The sequence below is a fragment of the Fusarium solani genome, assembly GCF_023522795.1.
Source record: "Fusarium solani strain SB1 chromosome Unknown bctg00000013, whole genome shotgun sequence".
In the NCBI taxonomy this organism is placed as follows: domain Eukaryota; kingdom Fungi; phylum Ascomycota; class Sordariomycetes; order Hypocreales; family Nectriaceae; genus Fusarium; species Fusarium solani.
Window position 1 is genome coordinate 1,744,023 of NW_027072145.1, and position 17,857 is coordinate 1,761,879.

The 17,857-nt window shown below is 51.2% G+C and overlaps 6 protein-coding genes across 6 annotated transcripts; 4 read left to right on the top strand and 2 right to left on the bottom strand.

Moving 5' to 3' along the window:
* Positions 1–132: 132 nt before the first annotated feature.
* MRS44_017423 (uncharacterized protein) lies at positions 133–1,435 on the top strand (the record flags this gene model as incomplete). The annotated part of the gene is made up of 2 exons (XM_046273174.2): positions 133–534; positions 587–1,435. The coding sequence occupies 2 exons, from the start codon at positions 133–135 to the stop codon at positions 1,433–1,435; spliced, it is 1,251 nt and encodes a 416-aa protein (XP_046124900.2).
* Positions 1,436–2,122: 687 nt separating this feature from the next.
* Positions 2,123–3,204, top strand: MRS44_017424 (uncharacterized protein; the record flags this gene model as incomplete). Its single annotated transcript, XM_065617807.1, has 4 exons — positions 2,123–2,375; positions 2,433–2,451; positions 2,501–2,687; positions 2,749–3,204. 4 exons carry the CDS (start codon positions 2,123–2,125, stop codon positions 3,202–3,204), a joined length of 915 nt encoding a protein of 304 aa, XP_065473879.1.
* A 2,919-nt stretch (positions 3,205–6,123) lies between these two features.
* MRS44_017425 (uncharacterized protein) lies at positions 6,124–6,768 on the bottom strand (the record flags this gene model as incomplete). The annotated part of the gene is made up of 1 exon (XM_046277820.2): positions 6,124–6,768. The coding sequence occupies one exon, from the start codon at positions 6,766–6,768 to the stop codon at positions 6,124–6,126; it is 645 nt and encodes a 214-aa protein (XP_046124899.1).
* Positions 6,769–7,674: 906 nt separating this feature from the next.
* MRS44_017426 (uncharacterized protein) lies at positions 7,675–8,259 on the top strand (the record flags this gene model as incomplete). Its single annotated transcript, XM_046277819.2, has 1 exon — positions 7,675–8,259. The coding sequence occupies one exon, from the start codon at positions 7,675–7,677 to the stop codon at positions 8,257–8,259; it is 585 nt and encodes a 194-aa protein (XP_046124898.2).
* Positions 8,260–12,759: 4,500 nt separating this feature from the next.
* On the bottom strand, positions 12,760–16,185 carry MRS44_017427 (uncharacterized protein; the record flags this gene model as incomplete). The annotated part of the gene is made up of 7 exons (XM_065617808.1): positions 12,760–13,189; positions 13,263–13,420; positions 13,461–13,732; positions 14,260–14,543; positions 14,626–15,792; positions 15,982–16,034; positions 16,120–16,185. The coding sequence occupies 7 exons, from the start codon at positions 16,183–16,185 to the stop codon at positions 12,760–12,762; spliced, it is 2,430 nt and encodes an 809-aa protein (XP_065473880.1).
* Positions 16,186–16,578: 393 nt separating this feature from the next.
* Positions 16,579–17,838, top strand: MRS44_017428 (uncharacterized protein; the record flags this gene model as incomplete). Its single annotated transcript, XM_046272393.2, has 1 exon — positions 16,579–17,838. The coding sequence occupies one exon, from the start codon at positions 16,579–16,581 to the stop codon at positions 17,836–17,838; it is 1,260 nt and encodes a 419-aa protein (XP_046124896.2).
* Positions 17,839–17,857: the final 19 nt, after the last annotated feature.

The following is a 17,857-nucleotide window of genomic DNA, read 5'->3' on the forward strand; positions in this document are numbered from 1 at the left end:
GGTCTCCTCGGCAGACCTTGCTGTGGTGACGTGGACTTAAATATGGCGCATGGCACGTTCCCATGGTGCTTGGCGAGATAACGACTATTTCACCTTTCAACCACATACATACCTCTACATGATACTATCAACATGGCTCCTCGGCTAGACCATGAACAAGGGCCAAGCCTCGTCAGACACAGTCTTCCATGTGTCCTTATGCGCGCTGGCACCTCCAAGGGCCTTTTTCTACACCGGAGCGACCTACCAAAAAACCAAACCGAATGGCCGTCCCATCTGATCTCAGCTCTGGGCTCTCGCAACAATGACCCCCGCCAGGTGGATGGTGTAGGCGGTGGCACATCAACAACGTCAAAAGTAGCCGTCGTGTCACCATCGACAAGGCCAGACACCGACGTTGACTTCACCTTTGTCCAGGTCGCGGTCGGAAAGGAATCTGTCGATTTCTCCGGTACCTGCGGCAACATGAGCTCTGGAGTTGGTCCATTTTCTGTTCAAGAAGGCCTGGTGAAACCGCAGCCAGGGCAGACAGAGGTGTGTCATCAGTTTGTTTAAATCCATCACCTCTTTTTCTAACCATGGTCAGGTCCATGTCAGAATATTCAACACCAACACCGAGCGTATTGTCGTCGAGACTCTTGAGCTCGACGAGACGGGTCAATACAATGAAGACGGCAACTACACGATTCCGGGGGTGAAGTCACCCGGTAGTGAGGTCAAGTGCTCCTTTGTCGACCCTGCCGGAAGCATGACAGGGAGCCTGTTCCCATCGGGCCAGAGACAGCAAACCCTGAGCATCTCATCCTGTCCCGCCATCGCTCACCTTGAGCCGTTTAGCGTTCGGGTGACCCTCATAGACGCGGCAAATCCGTTCGTGCTCGTGGACTCGTCTTCTATCTCAACTATCCTGAACACTCTACCGTCCCCGGAAGCTCGGCACCATCTAGTAGAGTTGATCCGTCTCCACGGTGCGGTTGCGATGAGCCTGGCCCCTAGCCTCAAAGCGGCGGCGCAGACTCGGGGTACACCCAAGATCGCTCTCCTTCGATCTCCTGCATGCCGTACGGACAAGGATACCAAGAACGCCGACATTCGAGTGCTATCTTACTCGATGGGGCTCCCTCATCCAAGCCTTCAGCTCACGGGTGCGGTGTGCTTGGGGGCTGCGGTCAGCATCAAAGGAACTATCGCGGCTGACTTGGCAGCACGAGAAAGTTCTGACGAGCCCTTGCCGCCAACGCCAGAGTGTACACCACCACCTGATATTATGGGGGTCCAAGAGATGGATGATTACACAAGACATGTCTTGATTGAGCATAGCAAGGGAACGGTCGCAGTAGAAGTAGTCAGAAGGGGGGATGAGGAGGTAGCTAGTTGTGCTGTGTCTCGAACAGCTAGAAGGCTTTTTGAAGGCCGTGTTATTTATTATGTATAATAGTTGCATCTACAGTAAACTCTTTCAATATGACTTGAGTACCGTGGTTCCTTTTAAATCCAGTTTTCCTCTTCCTCCAGTCAATCTTCCCACAGAAACTCATCAAGAGAAACACAACCACCACAAGAGTTCTTAACTCTCCTTTCACCAAGAACATTACTGAAGCACATACTTCATAGCTTGGCAGAGATCATGAAAAGTCCCGCATACAATCATCAAATTTCCATATCGTGTCCCTATCATCACCTACCTATTAAGCTACGCTAGGATTTCATTTCTTCGAATCTTGAATGAATTTTGCATTGTTTTTATCAATCTATTGTAAAAAGCATAAAGGCAAAGCGCTGCATGGTTGTGTCAAAGGAAAAGTCTCAAAGCCCCTGAAGTTTACCTACGAGGTCTTCAGCGTCTGCAATGATATCTCAGTGTGAAAGAACCAAGAGCAGTAGGCCTTTGTGTCTTGCCGTTTCTTTCAATCAATATCTATTCTTTCAACCTCACTTGAGTCATTGTAGCCGCTCGTCTATTTAATCTAATCTTCCTCTTCCTCTGATCCTCTCCCCTGAGTCAGTCAACCTTCTCCCGCACACTTATCGGGAGAAACAACCGCCACAAGTGTTCTTCACTCTACTTTTGCCAGGAATACTACTGATGCACATACTCTGGAGCTTGGCAGAGATCAGCACGATGCCACAGCGTTCAAGCAGACAACCACGTCTCGCCCGTCGACGCCATCCCTCCCAGTCAAACGCAAACAACACTAACTACCGTGGCGAGGGAACCTGCGTTTTCAGTCAAGGCCGAAATAGTTTGGACAATGAGCAGTCAGTGCTGGACGATATCTCTGGAAAATTAGCAGGTCTCGAACTGGAGGAAACAGAGCCGACAGCAAGCCGCCCCAAACCCGCGTCTCAACCAGATATGAGGTCGCAGAAAGATTGTACCTAGCCAACTGAGGCGACTGAACTTAATATACCTCAGCACTTTGATAAATTAGATCCTGCGATTGCCCGACTGTTAGGTTAGAAGCCGTCCCAGGAAGTCACTCCAACTTTGCCCACGCAGGAGCACGACAAGTCGGCCCGAGCAGCGCTTCCACCTAGCACTGCCGTTTGTGGCTGCGCTTGAGGACGTCAACCTCCTCAAAGATTGGCTCGACAACACAGTGGAGGAGGCGTCGTCTGTCGATGCGTCGATAGCACTTGTTCAGGGAACCTACGTGGGCTCCAGGGGAATCGTTGAACGGATTCCGGTCCTCAAGGATAGCGAATCGTAGAAATCGGATACCGCTCCTAGAGATGCCCTCATCGTAGCCGCCACATAAGGTCACTCCGAGATCCTCGTTCACCTCACCAAGTGGCGCGTCAGTCCTCAAGGCACTAGATCAGCATGGGGTCGATGTCTTGGGAAAAGATTGTAACAAGAATCACGCGTTCGCTCAGGCCTTCCTCCTGGGACACTTCGAGGTCATTGAGGCGTTCTTGGACACTGCTCGAAGGACGGCATCCATCCCCATCAACATTAGTGACTGCCTAAAGCGGCCTGTCATCGGCGGCCGGGCCAAGACAGCTCCTTGCTTGCTGGATTTCATCAAGGACATGAAAGACGAGGCGCACGCGCAGGAGATGATGAATGAGCACCTCGTCGCCGCTATCACCAACGACCGTGAAGCGGTTGTCCGCGTATTGTTGGAGAGAGGAGCGGAAGCAAGGCACCTTCTGATCGAAGCTTGCAGCCATGAGCCAGCCAACATGGTGCCTCGCCTCTGATGTTTGCAGCGCGCGGTGGCCATCTCAGATGCGTCCCCTGGTTACTCGAGCATGGCGCAGAGCTCAACTCGTGAGGCGAATTGTCTGTCTATTCGATTGGTTGAACAAACACACTCAGACAAATAACACTCGATCGATCTTGCGCGATGGAAAGAATCATACTGGAATAGCAGCGTTTCAATCCCGCGAGAGTGAAATGAATCCGCCAGTGGGCCCTTGTACCTGCAGGAGCACGTGACAGCCCGAGACAGCGCCAGGTGGGTTGAAAAAAACACCGCCGGCACTGGCACCAAAACTGTGTGGGGAGAGCGGCGGTGATTTCTTCAAACCACCTGAGCGCCTTCGGCGCTGTCGGCGCTAGGCACCAATCGACCAATTAACTTGAAAATGATCCGCCGCCCCTCCGCCTGACTTTTTATTATTTTGGCAATGCACCAAGACAGTAGAAAGGGGCTGAGCAGCTATTTAGGCCTTCCAGTAGCAGTAAGATCCGTGCAGTTCAGGTGCGAAAATATAAGCCGCACCAATTACGCCCATCTTGCGCTTCATCGTACTGCCAGAGTACTCTCCTCCTGCCTAAACCGACACAATTAGAAACTCCAATATGACCTCGACAGCATCTGACGCCGACCCGGCGGCCAATAGTGGTTGCAGTCATACACAACTGCGACCAGTCTGGCAAACCATTCTGGTGGGATTCTTCGTTTTGAGACTCCTCCCAGGGCAGACCCTAACAGCCAGCATCAGACTATCAGCACCAAACCCAGTCAAACTAAAGCGGACGCTGCAGTAGACATCGATACTGCACCAACAGAGTCTCCGACTCAAGTGGAGAGTGGTTTAATCGGAACGCACGACTTCCTGAACCGAATATATAATCTCTATCAGGCAAAACCCCAAGTCTGCTGGCGATGAGACCAGACCAGGACCAAAACCACGGCAGCTGCCCATCCAGCGAGCGACACTGAATTTAGTTTCCTCAGAGACTGAATCTGGGTCGCTACTCGGAACTCGAACGCGTCCTCCGTCCCGTCAGGGACTCTCTCTCGGCCCCGGTGAAGCAGAAGAATACTTGAATTTCAGGGCTTTGGAGAAGAGTATTTGGAGCGGACAATCAGGTGGCAATCCTGCATATTATCTTCGGGAGATTCAAAGCCAGACGCAAAGACAAGACCGTAACGAGGTAACGACTCTTTTCCCCTCCTCCGCAACTCTCACCAGACCCCACGCTCCTCCCTTTTCACCTCCTCCACTCAAGCTTAGCCTACACTTGAGCAGCAAACGCACCTGTTGACGTCATCAACCGCCGGGTTCCGTGGTCTAGTTGGTTATGGCATCTCGTTAACACCGAGAAGGTCCCCGGTTCGATCCCGGGCGGAACCATCCTTTTTGCCCTCCAGCTTATAATCCGCATGTAAGCATCTCGTGAACTTCTCGGTTGCTTCCCCTTGCTTGCCAAAGGGTTGTTGAAGGATTCGTGGCTCGGTGGTGGTCGAATCTTTTTTGGGAACTTGGGGTGTTATGTTGCAGGTCTCAACATCACACTGCGGGTCAAATCTCTCGTAGACACTAAGCTAGTCTAGTCGGAATAATGAGGCGGTTCATTACATTTGCCGGTCAAGCAGGAGGCTCTGTCCATCGATTAATGCGATGTTATGATGTATTGATAGTGCCTACGGGAGGCTGCAAAGACTCGAGCACCTTGTATCTATACGCACCTTCATCGCCTCATAGGCTGTTGTTTGACAAGAGATATAATGCGCAGGGAATGGACCTCCATCTGTCATGCTACCCTACTTTAACCTCCACATGCATGAGCTAGGATCCATGTTTGCCATGCTGAGGCGCTTCGATCGCCACCTGTAACCTGATAATTATTGTGTTCTTGGTTATAGTTGAAGTCCGGCCCTTGATGGGATAACTGAGCCAGAAGACAGAACATTCTCCCGGCTGCATGTTTTGTGCAGTTAGTGACATATCCTTCATATTGCCCGCTGCTTCGGCAGCGGACACCTGTCGATACAACTTCTATGATCATTGGAAACGTCATGATAAGTACCGAACTATCTCTATCTCATCGCGGACTAGTCTCCACTGCCAATATTCATCTGGGCTTATGTCAGCCCGCTGATCAAGTCGTCCGGGGATGTCCTGGTCCGTTGTCCAATATTGCTTCCAATTATCACTGTCTTGGGTGAACTCATGGCCGAGGCATACCAGTCAATACCTTCGCTTTGCATCCTGAAACTGTTGGCTGCAAGCCGTGGACTAGCCCTGCCTAAATCCCGGATTCTATTCGGTTTTTCAGTGTTAATGGCGGCTATTGGGAATTATAATGGCGTTTCCGCTCATATCCAGATCATGACCGATCCGGGCATCGGCCGATCCTGGTTCCGAGTCTACGATTGTTTCAGCTAGCAGCTCACCCCATTCATTTTCTTCGAGGCTATAGGGGTTATGGATAGACTGGCCGGGCGCTACCGCGAGACAGTAGTGCGCCTGATGAACCTGACTAGGCCATCCACCTCGCCATCGGCCACGGAGTGAGAGCTATCTAACTTGTTCATCATTCTACGTCGTCCTACCTAGACCGAGTATTTAGCAAACCGTCAGACGAACTGTTTGTCTGCTTTATCGGCTATCTCCGCCTCAATCTTGTTACTCGGATCACTGCTGACTACGAAAGTGCTTTGCCCTGATACTTGAATTATAACGTTATTATAGTCTTTTAATAATACGAAAGAAAAGAAATTTTTAGATACGCTCATTGTGTTATACTATTTAGTTGAAAGTAGTGATTGTTAAAAGACAGATCCACGATTAGGTGCAATCTCAAACCTCCGTGTCCCTTGATATCATTCCGTCAATTCCCCAGCCCCGATCGCAATAATTAACAGTCTTCAGTCACAATCATACTAGTTAGTTCTTCTTGCTGTGCCTCCTGTGTGCTCCTGGAACTGTTGTCACAGCCACAGTGTAGTTCTGGCCGGTCTCAGATACAGCATGGACAACGACATCCTCACCAAACGGCCATTCGTCCTTGAACTCGTCCCGCAAATCGTACTCGACGAAGTTTTCCTGTGCAAGGCACGCTTTAGCGGCAGCAAGAGCATCGGCACGAAGGACATATGACCCTTGGATGTCGACTTCTTGCGCGCAGCCAGTTCGGTCCTTGTTGTAGTCGACCGTAGTCTGCACCACATAGTGTAAAACCTCTGCACCCTTGGGAAGAACCACGGTGCCGTTGGGGTTCGCCAGGAGAGACTCATTGTTCGGCGTTGTACGGACTCCAATTTGGAAGACCTGCCCGGCGGGTGCACGAGCATAGACAACTACCCCATCACCATGCTTCCACTCGTGAGAGCTTGAATAGACGGAGTACTCCTCAAAGTCATCAGGCTCATACTTGAGGAGATGTAGAGCGTCTCGGGCAAAGGTTTTGGCCGCCTCAATGCTAGCATGTGTTGCGAGGACATAGGCCGAGTGCTTGGCTCCTGAGGGGTCCTCATGGTAGTCAATGACGGTCAGCGTGGTATGATACAGAAGATCAGAGTATTTGGACATGATGGAATTTGTGCCTTGAAAGATTCTTGAAAGATGATGTTGGCAGTGGTTGCAAAATTATCGGCCAAGACCAAGACGCTGTTGGTCAAGATGAAACCCTATTATAGCCGATTCGGAAACCTCGGCTCATGGTCACACGACTCCATCAGATCATGGGTGAAGCTTCTACTTCACCAGCCCATGATATGGAATGTGTACGCTAAGCTCGCATTGGTTATTGTCACTACGTAGTAGGTTCAGCTTAACAGCCATTGCGTGATACATCTCGTTACAACATTGGCACGCGACGAAGGCACATCATGGGGCACTGCCCTGTACTGTACAACCAAGGCTGGAGGGCCCGTGCTAGCCAAAGCCTAATACCACCAATGCCAAGGTGTTCGGTATGGCCTGATAAATCTGGGGAGTAGTCAGCTGCTGACCACACCATCAAGGATCACGACATAAAAACCTTGCCGCGGTGGCTAGGGATGTTGCCTGGAGGCGTAACCGCCACCCATTATTGTTAACCACAATCCATGGCTTGACTTTGGGCATTGAACTAAGCTATTATTCTGTACAAGGTTGAAACTCCGTGTGCGAACGGAGAGGCTTGCATCGTTTCTGATCATGTCCAATCAGGCAAGCATGGCGTTCAGCCTCTAACTATATTGTGCAAGGCGTTTGACTTGCGCAAAACCGTCTCGCGAGGCAACCAGGCCGCCTAATCATTGTTCTCAAGTGGCCGCTCTGGCAGATAGCCAGAGCAATTGCTGAACGTCTTCTCCCTCGTCTATTTAACCTAACCCACCCTGACACTCTACGAACCTATATCCCTACTGTATTCGCCAAACCATCCGAAGTCCAACAGACGACACCTCAATTTCTAGCATTCGGTCGACACTACGTGTCTTTGCGCATTCCAGAATGGGCGGTTTCTGGGACTTTCTACACTCTCCTTCAGAATCGCCACACAAGCAGCTATGGTTGCTCGATGGCGGCTTCAAGGACGACACGTTCGTGTACTACGGCTCATGGAGTGAGGATGGCTCCATCGTTTATCGCATCACTACCAACACCGCCACTATCAATAAGGTGCTGGCTCACATTACTCCCATCAAAGCAAACTACGTCCTTCTCAAGGTTCAGCTTCCCACGCCAGATGGAGCTTATACCGCGCTAGAGCAGAAGGCTCCCGAGCGCATGCTTCCGCCGGACGACTTTAAAAAGGCCTTGGGAGACAAGAATTTCATTACTGCGGGGCCTTGGGGAGGGTTCGAAGGGTCCTCGATTAGAACCTTTGTGGAACGCAATGAGGACAAGATACTCATCGAGAAGAGAGAGTACAACACGATGAGGGTCTACACCATTGTTTGGGCGCCGAATGGTGAGATATGTAGGCTGCAAGACATGGACCGATTCATTTGGAAGGTTCTTGGGGGAGAACTGAACCTCGACAGCTGGTCAAAATTTCTGCGCACTGCGGTTTTCATTACTGTTGGAGGATCGTGATCTGTTTATAGCAGCTCCTGATCTAAAGGAGTAACAAGTGTCGAAAGCCTTGACCCTGACTGGATTGGTAGATTATTTGTTTCAGGCAAGTTGCAGCTAGAATGATACAAGGAAATAAGCTACCTGAACCGGCCTTCTGATCGCATATCCCGCGCATCTGGCTATGATGTCAGCTTCATCGCTAACCGCCGCAACCATTGTGTCCGAGGTGGCCCTGCGTTGATATTGTCAAGTAACCTGGCTGCGCCTGTCATTTCGAGAGGCTTAGCGGCGTTCGCTCTTAATCGGGTCAATCTCGCAGTGAGAGACTTCATGGCGCCACACTTAGCTTTTCCCTGCCTGGCTGGCACCTATTGTTGGACGGGCACGAGGTTGATGATGGTCGAAAACGCCACGAGTCTTGCACACGATGGTAAAACAAGATGTTGAATAATACGCCGAGAAGCAACAATAGAAGGCAAGTAGTGCATTGAACACCCCAAAACGTCGGTCCCCGATACTTAAGCATCCTCGGGAAATGGGTGGCTGGATGTGCTTCTGCATCAAACTCTTCAGGAATCTCACAGCCTTATAATTTCAGGAAAAGGGTCAAGCGCTGAGGGAGCGTCAGCCATGCCAGATCATTACATGAATACACTGGAATATACCGATGGTGGCGAATGAATCAATTGAGGTCATTATATTCACCTGTGCCGTAGGCATCAAGTAGGACTCTTGGGGTCCCCATCACGGAAATTTTGGCAGTGCATAGTTGGCCACACGAGCTACAGCATCCCATAATGATATCAAAATGCGATTCTTGAGGGAGACAGCTCGGTGGGACTCGTCAAACATCACACCCTGTCGTGCATGTGGGAGGCCGGGTTGGCGATGAAGGTGAGGTTGCGCGAGAACCGTCGTTCGTTGGTATTTAATGGCACAAGGCTTCATTGAAAGCTACCATTGACTAAAGGAACATGCTATGTATACTATGCTGGATAATTTGTCAATCACTCTGAGAAACGGATTAGACTGGTCACCATAGTTCTCTCTGTCATCGCCGTATCTTAGTACTTCGAAAGGATATCCGGATTCGTGCAGCAACTCCGTTGGCCTCTCGTACGTAAGTTCGATTGATAGCTCAACTCAATTACTCTATTCTCGAGACGCTAGACAAAGCTTTAGTTAAGTCGTCAGCAAGTGTTAGAAGCGCCGTTGGGATGTGGTCGGTCCGAGCATCTAGGTAGTGAGGGTTCTTTCACTGAACGCCTCTAGTTGCCAGCCTGATCGGTTCGCTGCTTGTCATAATATACCCGGAATTTCTGTCAAACTCCGCCCCCATTAATGGTCAACTGTGCGAGACATTGCAGTCGCTATCGCCTGCCACGGTGCCACCTCACCCCAAAGGGCTGTTTATTTTCTCAAGAAAAACTCTTCAAGGATATCCGCCTCAATCTATCCCTCATCTTATCATACTCTTATCGCATGCATCCGGAAATATCTTCAAGTCATATATAGCCTTCGAACGTGCTACAATCCTCGCATTGCTCACCGGGTGCTTCACGTCCAATCCGCGCCGCATGAGCACCCCTATTCTCAAGGACACTTCGCCTCTTGAACATATGAACAATCGTGCCACCCGAGACTGCCATTTCTCTTTCAGCTTGTGGAAGACTATGGGAACACCACCGGGTATTCCTAGATAAACCAAGCGGGAGGCCAAGATCGACCAAAGCGGCATCACAGCGTCTTTCAAAACAGACCAACGCGGTAACCCAGCTTCAGTCCATGCTAAAATGGAGTCATGTCTTATCTCGACAATCCCACCCCGTGCCGAAGCCACCACGACAGGTTGATCAACCATGTGTCGTGAAGTGTAGAACCTGGGGTCTCGGCTACCAAGACGAACATAAATATCAGTGCCATGAACATATCAACAGATGCGCAGCTACAAACTCGCGTAAAAAGACTTACGGCGGCGATACCTGTTTGTTCTACACATTTATTGCCATTACCAACCTGGCTGCTCGCAGTCACGAGTTCACGTTTGCTTCAATACTGCTAGATGGGGGTTATGCTATCTAGACAGAAATACCTAAGATGCCGTGTTTTCCATCCGGCGAGATTGAAACGTCGCTATAAACCCTCCTCGTAGTACTGAACAGGGTTAGACTGTTGTGCTCTTTGTTAGAGCTGAAGCCCGGCCCTTGATAGGCCTGAAGATAGAGGCCTTTCAAGAGAAGGAGGGTCTTCCCTGATGAGGTACCAGATGACGGATTTCTCCAGTATCACAACTCCTGGAGAAATTCAACGAGACGCCGGTCAGTGATGCATTCTTGATCAAGCACTCATCAAAGCGCATCCAGTTGCTCTAATGGCATGCGTGCTGGTATCTTTCACCAAAAGGCCTCTTGAGCAAGCATGCCAAGATTCAAGGTTCTGTCTCTCGGCCTCTCCATTTTCCGTGAGTCTTAGCACTAGGCCAGCGGCGGTTGCTAGTAGAAGGCGTCCAAATACGAGAAACTAGGTACCGCCAGGTGCGGTGTACAGAGCGAAGAGAACTCAATATCCTAATGCCCAAAAGTGTACTTCCGATATCAAGATCAGTATTGAAAACAACAGCCGGGACGGAGAATGGGCGACAATTAGCAGAATGCGAGAGTTATATGAGTGATAGGCGAATCCATAAGGAACAGGAGAAGGCGAGCAGCAGGTGAAGACGCTGCGCCACAGTAAGCTATCTTCTGTTCACTTGGGCAAGGCAGATTGCACAGAATGACCCCCTGGTCAACTATGCTTCATGCCCCCCCCTGAATTCGTGGCCACACCCACGATTGGTACAGTCACCAGAGCTGACGTATTCGTATTCGCAAGTGACTGTCTGTGTCTCTGCTCTTGGTGTAGGTGTGGCTTGAAGTCATCCTTGGCAGCAGTGCCCGCTGTCGATGCCTGAGTAGCTCTGTTCCGTACTCAATATCAATGAGATGAATGAGAATGCCGGATGCCCCTTTGATGTATGGTATCCAAGAATCACCTGTTCTTTAATGGCCCTGTATGGTTCGCTCGTAGGCATGATTAACATAGGCGATAAGGCATGCATAACTTAGCAGAAAGACAAGGACACCTACTTGCCAGCACATGCAATGTCAGATCGCCATTTGCAGCGTATAACATTGGGATAAGCTATTGGAAGTTAACATCAAAGCATTCCGCATTCTTCTCTGTTCCATATCCATTCTCAACCTAAGCTTTCACTAATGCCTGGAAGCAGGCTCTTCTGTCCCCCATAGAGTATGGACCTACCCTAGAGCTGGCTTAACAAAGGTTTTAAGGTAGATAGGGATACCTTGCCCATTGCGTGGACATCTAGGTCGCTCTGCTATGTCACCTATAGCAACCCAAACAACTTTAGGAAGAGAATAGCAGAGATAATAAATCTTCAGGAATCTTGCCTTAATTGCTCGCAAGACTCTCTGAAAATACCATTTCTCCTCCTTTCCTCCCAAAGTCGCTCAGATTACCGGCAAGGTCACTTAGGGCTACGATCATACTCCAATATCTCCATCTCCCTCCAAAGCTGACGATAGCTAAAAGGTCGCAAAAAAGAGACGCCAGAGCTGACGAGGGGCGCCAAAGCTGGCGGAAGCTAGCAAAGCTGGTAGAGAGATCCGTCTCGCCAAAGCTGGTGAGAAGTGGCTAGGCTGCCCAGAGAGAGATAGAGATGCCATAGCTGGCGAAGTAGCAGAGCTGCCAGAGAAAGACACCAAAGCCGGTATCGCCGTAAGCGAGATCTCAGCTAGGGGGGACCACAATGATATCTCGTGATGCAAAGGTGGACATATTACCAAGGGATATTATGCCGGGAGAGGCAAGGCTGTTAAAGAGAAAAGTCTCTCGTAATGGGACGCCTATAGAGCTGCCATCACTATCTCTATGAGTGAGTATCCATAAGACAATAGTCGCTCCAAAGAGAGAGGTGCCCTTGGCATCCGGCGATGCAAAGCTGGATATCAATCACAGATGGTGTGTAAGGAAGAAATGGGGAGGAAAAAAGATCATGACTGGGGACTTGTAACAAAAGAAATCATCTATATCATGTGAAATTTGAGACGGGAGTGCCTAGATGCTGTGAATGCTTGACCGGTGCCTTGATGTCCTTTGTTTAATGATGCCTAGGGATTTCACTTGGGCTTGACGATGCAGGCTATTGAACAAGGCAAAGGATGTCCCATGAATTCACTATGTTTAAGCTTTTCTCCGCTTCTGTCTTAGTCTTCACACCTCCACGCATTCCATAGTCGACAGTGGTTGTTAGAGTAATGGGCAGGCCTGTCTTATTGAATGAGGAGGGCGCAATTGCTGGATGGCGGTTTAGACAGTGGATAAGTAACGCTATCATTGACACAGCCTCTAAAGCAAGTCCGAGACCACTAAGTATACTGCCAAATAAACCAATATCTACCGCCATCGGGAAGGCAGAACAACTCCAGTGGCGAGAGATCTTTGCTTTGGAAGGCCAGATCAGTCCATATCAACTACTTCCTCCACAAAGCACATCTTCAGCTTCCACCTCCAGTCTTTCGCCACATTCTTATTATTTCCATCAGTCCATTTGATTTGGCTGTCCCACAACTCCCACCTCTCCTTTCCTCTGCCCAGCCCCAGCTCTTCTGCTCTTCGTCTCGCGGAGTCGATCTTCCCCCTCAGCCATTGCTCATCCTTTTCCAGCATCCTTCTACGCTTCGCCAGCTGATTCGTCATCAAGTCACTCATCTTGGTCCCTACCGTCCAGGAATTGATGACATTGTCATATACGACCGATAACCCAGGCACGCCAGAGGTCTCCGTAAAAGTTTCACAGCCGCCCTCGTGGACGGCCAGCGCCTCGAAGTTGAACAGCTTGGCATAGCTACCCGTCGTCTTGTCAGTCGGGATATTGGCGAGTGTGGTTCTATGCGTCCTCAAGTATAGAAATGATGTGCGAACAGTTCGCCTTGGCGTCGTATACCTTCGGGTCCAGAAACCCGTAGCAAACGGCGTTCGACGGAGCATTGCTAAACTTGGAGATGAAGTCGTTGATGACATTCCAGTGATGCTTCTGCTTCTCAGTGAACTCATCCTCCAAGACCTGCATCTCTCTCGCGGCATCTCTGAATCTGGCGTTGAAGGTCTCAAAGTCTTCCTTGATATACATGCCCAGTGTCCTTGGGGAACTCTCTGACCGTCATGTCGCTGTTCTTGGAGAGGAAGTCCCAAACAGGGGGGATCATGGCCACGAATCCGTCAAGCGTGTTGTCACCGTTCATCGAGGGGGCGTCCTGCGTTGACACCGCGCACATGGCCATGTCGGTGAGGGCCGTGGCCAGTAGCGGAGTGGCTACCTGCGGCGCAATGTGGCAGAAGCCTCGATGGATGCTTTCGCTTGCAAACATGAGGGTGTTGAAGATGATGAGACTGACAACAATGGTTTTGACAAGCCTGCGGATAGAGCAACCTTGAAGAAGCACACCAGCCGAGGAGCAAGAGTGAAAACAAATAGGATACTTAGACCCCTAGAAGGCTTTTAGGCTCCTCAACCGGACAGATGATGCATGGTGCCGACCCAGCACCTCGAGTCGATTTTCTTATTATGACGACTTAATACTGAGTTCATCAAACTTCCTCAAAAAAACATGCATGCTTTCCATGTAATCGCTATCTGCAGATCCCTCCCCCCATTTCTTAGCAAAGGGCTATTCTCTTGAAGGAGCACGGTTGCTAGCCACCAAAATTCATCGGCTTTACTGAAGAATCCATAGCCAATATTCTCTAGATCCCCCATTTTCTCGATATTAGAATTCCACAGGTATTTCCATCTGTCGAGGGCTCGGCGCAGGGCAGTCTTGGTCCCCCGAAGGGAACAGTCGGTATAGCTGCTGAAGATGATCTCATGCAGCCCTGCGCTGAAAGATTAGCTGGTAGAATGCGAAGCCCTGAGACCAGGGGGTTGGTTTTGGAACAGCGAAGATTTGCAATACGAACCAGATACTAGAATGAACAAATCCAGGTAACTGAGTTGTCCAAATCGAGATGGGATATCACTTGTCCAGGCTTCCCGCATAAGGAGAGCAACACCGTCCACTATAGACGTCATCTCGCCAGAAAACTCTCTCGGGTTGTGGAGAGTTTGAGAGTCGGTGGACCGGTGGGCAAATAAGTGCTCAGAGCACGGGAACGAGCCAGTTAACTCAGACAGTGCAAGAAAAGGGCGAGTCCGGTGAAAGATGGCCTGAGAAGAATCGACGAGGAAGATGTAGTTCATGAGTCTGCGGAATGTTTTCTAGTCAGAGACAAGGTCGCCAAGGGCAGGCTGATAAAGGCTAAGAATGAAAAAGAATTCCAACTCACCTGATGGACTCCTCTGTCTTGATAAAGGCCCCCCAGCTCTCGCCTCCAGCTACATCCGATGCCTCACCATGCAGACAGCCCCGGTGTCTAAGTGATGGGAGGCCCATGTTCCGCGCTGCCCGAACAATATCGGGGTACCTGTACTGGCGGATCTTCCTCCAAGCCGTACCGTGGTTATTCCAGTGCTGCAACAGGACAAGAATGAACGCCGCCTGGAGAGGTGTGACATCTAGGAGCGGCTTCTCCCCACAAGCCGGATCGACAAGCTGTAGAAAGTCCTGGTGGCCAAAAATGTACTCCTCTGCGGCGTCCAGGCAGATCTGGGCCGCCATGGCAGCCTTCTTAGATGAGAAAGAGGCCCCCATAAGAATGACGGCCGCAGAGAGAGGCGGGAAGGCGTGTGCAAAGTCAAAAGACGCAGGGTGCAGCATCGGACAGTGCGGGTGCCAGTTGTCAAAGTAGGATTCGACATAAGTGCGGGCCCTATGCGGTGCAAAGATAAACTCGGTTGCCTCGACGAGCATGGAATAAGAGGTGAATGAGAGTTGACCTTTACTGGTTGCGCACAATGCTGAGGAGATGCTGCACAGGTTTATCTGGAGCTGGTCTAGGCTGCGGTCGGGATTTGTCCTGTGATGCGGTAGCCACTCGCAGGGATTATCCAGCCGGTCCGCTACCCAGAAGTCGACTTCGCAAACGAGGTCCAGGTCGCAGATTTCTTCGGTCGAGGCCCCTCCCATGCCGGCTTGCGTAGGGATCCAGGGCTGGAGCATACCTCTGTCTTGGTCCTGAATCAAGGCCCCGTCGCTCTCGACCACAGCCGCCTTGTCTGACAGCGAGGAAGGCGACATGAAGTAGTCTTGGATGTTGTCATTCCGCGGATTAGTATAGTGCAATAGGAAAACCACGGTGGTAACTCGGGATGATTCCCGGTGTGTAGAGTCGTGTGGGAACTTGATCTCGACAGCGCATACCGTCAGACCCATGTCTGCCCGAGGATCAAGGTCCACGTGCTGCCGCCGGCCGGATTCCAGGGCAACATCCGGAAGCGTTGGGGGCCCGTTGGCTCTGCTGCCAGTGGGCTGGCTCTCTGACGCCCGGTTGTACGTGCAGAGCTGCTTGCGAGCCCAGCAAGAAGAACATGGGAGCCGGCCGTCACAGCCTATCCTGGACAGGGCACAGCAGTCGCAGGCGTGGTACCTGCGGCCTGGTTTAGACGTAGCGGGAAGCGGCCTTCCATGCGCGTGGCAGCACGTCTTAGAATGTCGGCGGACAGCATCTCTGAAAGCGTTTGTCTCTGGGTTAGAAAGGAATCCCCATTCCTTTGACGGACGACTTGGGCCAAGCTGCACTCACGATCGAGTGAACTTTCCATGGCAGAACGGGCACTTGAAGTCGGGTTCCTCGTCCTTGTCTGTATAGAGTGAGGGATGAGTAAGCAAACAGTACCATTTCTGATTCAATTCACCGGGAAAACTCTAGAGTCTTGCTTACGGCTTCGTTCGTGGCGACGAAGGTGTCCCACTTGCGTGTAGCTTCTTGGGCAAACCTGACAGACATAACGTCTCCTGTTCTCATTCTCCATCACGGCGAGGCATGAGGGGATAAAGATCTTGGTTTGGCCATGGCATCTTGACCCAGTGAAATCTCGGAGTCTTGTTTGAATCTCCATTTCCCCGCATGGTGGCGCCCTGCCACATGCATCGTCATCAGGTAGGGAGGGGTGGGATTTGCCCGTCCCACCGAGACGCTTCTAGCCAATCCGGCCGCAAAGATTGATAAGTAGCTTTCATGCGGTGTCTCCATTCTCTTTCAGCACCGGCATAACATAGTATGTCTTTAGGTCTGGCTTTGAAGGTATTTAAGGGAGCTGGATCTCGATCTTGGACCATGAATAATAGGATACTCTGATCTGATAAAATACTGAAAAATATCGAGTTTGTCAACACCACAATGACTGCCACGTTCCAGTATGAAAGGCTTAAGGCGAAATGGCCTATGGCCCTCGATCTGGCCGGTTCAAACCTCCCCTGTCGCATCGAAGGAGAAGTCGGCGACCTCGTCGTCCTCGGCGAGATTCCTTCGGAAATCAACGGCACCTTCTACCGGGTCATGTGTGACCCATTTGTGCCTCCCGATTCCAACAACGTCCCTATTGATGGAGATGGGAACATCTCGGCCTTCAGAATCCGCGATGGGCGAGTTGACATGAAGATCAAGTACGTCGAGACCGAGCGCTATAAGCTCGAGCGGAAGGCCAATAAGGCCCTTTTTGGCCTATATCGCAACCCTTTCACGCATCACCCGTGCGTGCGAGCGGCTGTTGATTCCACAGCCAACACGAACCTCGTCTATTGGGCGAATCATCTGTTGGCGTTAAAGGAAGTCGCTCTACCCTATGCCATTGACCCGGACACTCTCGAGACAAGAGGCTACGACCCGTTCGAAGGCCAGGTCAAGTCCAAAACCTTCACAGCCCACCCCAAGGTCGATCCCTTCACGGACGAGCTCGTCGTGTTTGGGTACGAGGCCAAAGGGCTCGCCACACGGGACATTGTCATCTATGCTCTCGACAGAGACGGTAAGAAGCGCGATGAGCAGTGGATCCAGGCGCCGTGGTGTGCCTTCATCCACGACTGTGCCCTGACGCCCAACTGGATCATCCTTGTCTTATGGCCTTTCGAGGCAAACATGACCCGGTTGAAGGCCAAGAAGCAGCACTGGGCGTGGGACTACAATCTCCCCGCCACATTCATCGCTGCTCCGAGGCGCAAGTCAACACCTCTGCCTGAAGGCTGGAAGGAGGGAGAGCACAGGGTTTACTCGTGGAGGAACTGCATGCCCATCCACACTGCGGGTGCGTGGGAGGGCCAGGATGGCAAGCTCTACTTTGAGTCTTCCCGCGTCCACGACAACGCCTTCCCGTTCTTCCCCCCAGACGACGGCAGGATGCCGGCAAAGGATGCGAAGGCCGACTTTGTCCGGTGGGAGATCGACCTCAACCGGCCGAGCGGGTCAGTGGTCCCGGACCCCCTTGTCGTGCTCGACGTACCCTCCGAGTTCCCGCGCGTTGACGAGCGCTTCCTCACGCACGACCACGAGTTTGTCTTCCTCAACGTCTTCATCCCGGAGAACTCGGACGGCTCGGCAAACATCTTTCACGGCCTCAACGGGTTGGCCATGCACAGCCACAAGACGGGACAGACGCGCTAGTTCTATGCCGGCGACGACT